Source organism: Mus pahari, chromosome 3, assembly GCF_900095145.1.
Source record: "Mus pahari chromosome 3, PAHARI_EIJ_v1.1, whole genome shotgun sequence".
In the NCBI taxonomy this organism is placed as follows: Eukaryota; Metazoa; Chordata; class Mammalia; order Rodentia; family Muridae; genus Mus; species Mus pahari.
This window is the reverse complement of record NC_034592.1, coordinates 144,110,903-144,116,902: the sequence shown is the minus strand read 5'-3', so window position 1 is coordinate 144,116,902 and position 6,000 is coordinate 144,110,903. Positions and strand designations below refer to the sequence as shown.

Below are 6,000 nucleotides of genomic sequence, written 5' to 3'. Positions count from 1 at the left end.
GGAAGGGAAGGGAAGGGAAGGGAAGGGAAGGGAAAAGGGAAGGGAAGGGAAAAGGGAAAAGTGAAGGGAAGGTAAAAGTGAAGGGAAGGGAAGGGAAAAGGGAAGGGAAGGGAAGAGTAAATTATAACACCACCATTGTCCAGGCTCCAGGCTGTTTTCTCGGCACTGAATCACTGTTTCATTTACACCATGTGGATGCTGTTTAAAAGTACCCTGTAGGGCACACTGCTGTTCCCTGAAGATCTGTCATGTCCCCGTTCCTATGTTGTGCCAGTCTCCCAGTTGCTGTGTGCATTGATGTAATAAATGATTCTCAGGTGTGACCTGCTTTGAAGGGCTGTCATTAGGCACCTAGAAACTCATTGTCTGACCCACATAGTTGGAAAGCTTGAGAATGCCCAAATCTGAAAACAGAATGTATCTGGAGGGTCAAAGACTTTGGCTTGAGATTTTGAGATATTGGGCTGAGAACAGGATTTCGGGATTTCACCTGTTACCGTGCCCCTGATTGGCTCCACCCACTTTTCTCTCCTGTTTCTCTCCCTTACCATTTTATCTTGGAACAATTTCTGTCACACACCATTTGACTTGGAGTCTGTCCCTGGAGTATGAATATGAGCTAACACGTGTCTTTTTCTGGGAGAACGCAGACCAAATGATGCACCTGCCTAAAGTTGGGCAACGTTCACCTGGGAACTGAAGCTTACGGTTCCATCTGTTAGCTGAATCAACATCTTGGATGAGTATTACATCTGCCTGTAGGCATCTGCCCCATGTACAGAAAAGAACAGAAAAGAGGCACTGGGATTTCTTAATAATAGAAAGTTGAACATGTCTCATCAGAGGAATTGGGTGAGAGATGTGAGGCACTTTGCTTTGGCATCAGAGACAGAGGATGATCTAGAGGCCATCTTTCCCAGAGCTTCGGGAGAACTGCTGTAGGTTTTTCATGGAAGGAAGGTTTTGGAATCTGGCACAGAGTGGACTGTCCTTGCCTCCAATGGGAAGAGATGCTAAAGCAGAAAGTGCACACTCTCATTGATGTTATAGTAGCTACTTTATAATTAAGATGGAGTTGGGACCCAGCACAGTCTTCGGAGCCCTCATGGGGAGAACTCCCAGGCAAGCTGTGTAAAGAAAACACGATAAATGGCCACCTTCTCATTGGGAGAGACAGAAGCCAACATAGTTGGGAAACTGCATGAGTAAATGCATCTTGAACTACTTTAAATTCTTCTTCTCTTAAGACACCAGAATTTTCCTATTAAAATGTGCCTACTCCAACAAGCCCTACATAGTTCATCGCGACCACTTCTTCTCCAAGGTTGGAGATATATAACTTTGAGGTAGATCATTCTCATGCAGGTATATGTTTATCATTACCAGAGAAGTGAAAGCACTGTGCTATTGATAGACGTATCTTCAGGAGAACAGTGAGAACAGTTATTATAGGAAAGGGAAGCCCTGGCCATGCTCCTGTTCTTCCCCCCCCCCCAACTTCCCTTCTCTATGCAGTCACTGTGATGCCCTTTCTGCACCTTTTGTTGAGAGGATGCTGGATGCACAGGCAGACAGAGTCACCTGACAAAAAGTCTTATGGGTTTCTGGTGACACTTGCGGTTTATGTCTGAATAGATAAACTGCAGATGTGGTGGGCCTGTGGGAACTGCTGAATTTGCTCCAACGCAGTAATCCCATTCATATGTGTACCATATGTTGACTACATAGCTTAACCTCCAAAATGCCCTCATTCCCTCCCTCTTTGTGATTTCATGTGAGCTGGGATATAAACTAAGCAGTTTAGGCCACCAACGTTAAAAAAAAAAAAAAAAAAGCTCAGGTGGCCCTTTGTGCTTTATGTTGGTTTATGGGAAAAGAGCATTTTTTAAAAAGGAACTGAACTGTGAAGGAGGTATGAGCTGCTTTTGCTGAATTGCCACTCATAGATCAGTGAACCTCTCAGGTTTATCCTCATCCCTTCAACCTGATTATCACAGATCTGCTTGTCAATTCAACCAAACTTAAGAGCCAGATGAAGGATGATGAGGCTAAGCCTGTGTAGATGCTGTACTTTCTTCCAACAACTTTGAACAATTGAATATCCAAAACTCAGCAATGACCTGTATTCTTAGTTCATCACAGCTACACATGAAGCCAGCCCTGGACTAATCTTGAGCCAAACCATCACAGGATGGTTAAGGATAATAGAAAGCGATTCTAAGAGGAAGGTCTATCTCCTGAAGATCTTCAAAGGTTTTGGGGTCTCAAGTGAATAACCAAGGATGATGAAGGGATTCAAGGTAGGATAAAAAGATTGGCTAAGAAACCAAGACAATGATTTTATCTTGTGGACATTGTTAGGAACAGAGAAGATGAAGAACAGACTAGATCTTAGAGAACAGGGACACTCAGCTCCTTTCGAGTCCTACAGGAGTGAGTGAGTGAGTCAGTCAGATATAGATCAGGATAGAAGACTGAATAGAAGACATGTTGCCTAAATCCAGTATACAGTATTGTTAGATTCTATTGCTAGACTTAGAAGGGAATCTGGGAGACTGTAAACTTCCTGTTTTTCTTCCCTTAATGATCAGAGGCCCTTGACTAAAGGACCCTCCATTAATCAAGCTGTCATTTGCACTCTTAACAGATGCAAAGCTTTACTTAAAGCTGTTGTTACAGGAAGAGCAAGGTGGGTCTTGACGATTTTTTTTTTTTTTTTTTTTTTTTTTTGCATTCACCCCTCTATTGTCACATTTTCTCTGTTCAGGTCTTAGGTTTTTGTGCTGTTTGAAAGTTACTAAGTTTACCGGATAAGCATGAGGGTTTTTCATTCAAGAAAGACTCTAGAGATAAGGACGGAATGAGTTTGAATCATCATTTGAATGCATTAACTGCCTTCAGCTGTCTTTATGGGCATAAAGGCTCTCATACACAGTCATGTGGAACTCTTGTCCCACTATGCATGCTCAGATGTCACCCACCCAAATACTCACCCACTTGTTTGTTACTGTATTTTTATTAATTAATCCATTAATATGGGTATGTATGCTATGTGATGGGGATATCAGAGGACAGCTCAATGGAGTCAGTTTTCTCCTTCCATATTTACCTGAGTTCCAGAGCTCAAGTCAGCAGGCATGCTAGCAAGTATCTTACCAGCTCTGGGCATCATTTGCATCATGAGACATTCAGGTGTGCCAATCTCTCATTTGGATATTGTGATGCTCAGCTGCAGCACATGCTTCCTGTAACACTGGCCACATCCACCCCTGTATCACTCATGTGCACTCTGAATTCTCCTTCAAAGGTGTGCATAAGACAACACATAAGACATGCACATGTCCACCAAAATTTCTTGTCCATTCAAGGATGGCATGCACTCATATGCATTCCTTTTTTTATTCACACAAATGAGCATTCCTATGTTCAGAGAAAATCAAGGAATATTTGCCCCATCAACGATGCTATATGTTCTTTGGAGGAGGATTTTGGGAGGAGTTCCTTCACAGCCTTTGTTCACCTTAGTGATTTTGTTCTGGCCTCTGTATCTTATCAAGCTTTGTAATCCAGTGTCCTTGGATAGATAAGTTAACCAGTGGGCTAAAGCCTATGCTACTCTGCTTTCATCAAGTTTATGGCATGCTATGATTTAAAAATGGACCCAACATCACAATTGCCTCGCTAATTGACATACTTTTTACACTCTTTGGGCTATTGGACTTCTGTCTTAGACCATGCATCTCAGAGTGCAGTAGTTGAATCCTTCTAAACAATGTTCAAGGGAGGGGCACAGAGCAGTTCAAGGGATAAGGACTTTTTAATCCAATTCACAAACTTTTGAGTAACTTTCACAAAGGAAATCATACACTTGGCATATGGTTGATATTCAATAAAGGCTGTCATCTCTGTGCACACGCTGGCACTTCTTCATATGCTTAGTTGAAGGGGATGATATGAGATTACTTGGCAGGCCCTCCCGGGAATCACTGTTTACCCTGATTAAAGATTCTGAACCCATCCAGATTTGGCTTCCTGCTTGCTTTCAACTTTAATTCAATCCACTTTTATCCATTTCAACAAATATGCATTGATCACTTGCTTAGAGTCAGGCATGCTCCTGGGCGCTGTATGTGTGTGATGGGGGAGGGGAAAAGTGATTCAGAGATAACTACACCGCAATCTCACTTCTTTTAAAGGATACAATTGAGCCAGTGAGGCATGTGTCCCATCTTACACTTTTGTGAAACCAACTAGGCAGTGATGAATGTGTTGGGAATAATTCATTCTGGACAGATCTATACCGGCATCATGGATTAAATATAAGAAAGACATAGGTATTATTGGAAGTCTGTTATAGGCAGAGGTGGTTAGCATTGGTGGGTGTTTCAAGTAGAGGAAGCACAAGCTGGTGATGGAGAGAGTCAGCCATAAGGATGTTCATATAACAGCTAGGTGTCTGGAGCTGTTCAAATTAATGATCATTATGACATGATCACTGAAAAGCAAGCTGGAATCCAAGCACAAAAGGTTTCAGCAGCCTATATCATGTAATTTGGACAAAAGAAAAACTAGAAGTGCCTGAAGAGAGATGGTGTTATATGATTGGAAGCAAAAAGGATAGATGGAATGATTAGCTGAACTAGGAGCAAAGAAACCAGACGAGTCTAGATGGGAAAGTACCTGACACATGAGTATTAGCAATGGCAAGAAGTAAATTGTGGCAGGTTTAGCACTGCTGAGTCTGGGGCCACAGAGCTTGTTGGTTGTGGCAGAGTGAGATCTAAGTAGGTGAAGCCTGAGAAGGAGCCAGATTCAGGATCTAGGTACCAGTCAGATGGTGGTCCTCTTCTTCATAAAAGTTATAAGGGGCATCCCACCTATAAGGGGCATCAGGTTTATGTAGATGTGGGCTGAGTTTAGGTGTGTCTTGTGTGAACTGGCATTGTGATTTTTCCCGTCTGGAGTTCTGATACCTATCAGTGCCTGATGCAGGAGGAAGACATTTTAGTTTATCTTATGAATTGTTCCCCTTATCACAGCCCTGAAAACAAGTTTGTGGAAAATAGGTTTCTACCCAGCAATGGGTTTAAAAATCTTGAAAGACAGTAAGGAATTTTTTTTTTCAGACACAAGTGATATCAATGTCTCCTTCCGGAGGAGTTATATACATACAATGAATGATAATGAGCACATCTGTACGCAGAGTGACTCATCTGCTTCTCTGCATTTTTGTCCAGTGTTTACCAGCTGGTTGTCAAGGAGGAGCGACTTCAGAAGTCTCGGAGAGCAGCTGACATCATTGAGTGTTTCTCAGTACCTGTGAGCTACCGGAATGCCTCCAACCTCGATTCTCTACACTACTTTGCTGCTGAGCTGAAGCCCTCCAACCTGCCTGTCACCCAGCCATTTACAGTGGGAGACAACAAGACCTACAACGGCTACTGGAACCCTCCCCTTTCTCCATTGAAGAGCTACAGCATCTACTTCCAGGCCCTCAGCAAAGCAAACGGAGTAAGTAGGTCATTGCTTGGGCTTTTCCCTTCTCAAGTGCAAACCTTTTACCACAGAGTTTGATAAACTGAGGCCCATGAGCCAAATCCAGCCCTCGTGATTTTTGAGGTTTGGAAATAGGGTTTGTTTGTGTGTTTGCTTTCTTTTTATTATTTTGTTCAATTTTTAGCTTTCATTTGGTTTTATTTTACTGCCACTATTCCTCTTGGTTTGTATATTACTGCTGGTTGCTTTGATGTTTAAGAATAAAGTTGGGGAGTTATAATATAGAAGCTATATGTCGTGAGGCCTAAAAGCTCTTATTGGTATGACTTCTATGGAGAATCTTTGTGAATTTGTATTAGAGTATGGAAAAAGGTGCTACACTTGAGAAAAAATCACATGGCCTGCATTGTGATTCCTATGTCTGGAGTTCTGATGCCTATCAGTGCCCAGATGCAAGGAAGGTATTTTAGTTCACTGTATGAATTGTTCCCCTTACCACAGCCC

General features: G+C 42.3%; 1 protein-coding gene across 7 annotated transcripts in view; it reads left to right on the top strand.

Moving 5' to 3' along the window:
• The window catches only part of Ptprt (protein tyrosine phosphatase receptor type T), a 1,084,881-nt gene that overhangs the window by 850,568 nt on the left and 228,313 nt on the right, over nt 1-6,000 (top strand). For all 7 annotated transcript variants that reach the window (XM_021194826.1, XM_021194823.1, XM_021194825.1 and 4 more), the window contains exon 12: nt 5,238-5,511. In XM_021194826.1, the coding sequence (XP_021050485.1) occupies nt 5,238-5,511 (274 nt within the window). The remainder of the gene's footprint in view (nt 1-5,237; nt 5,512-6,000) is intronic.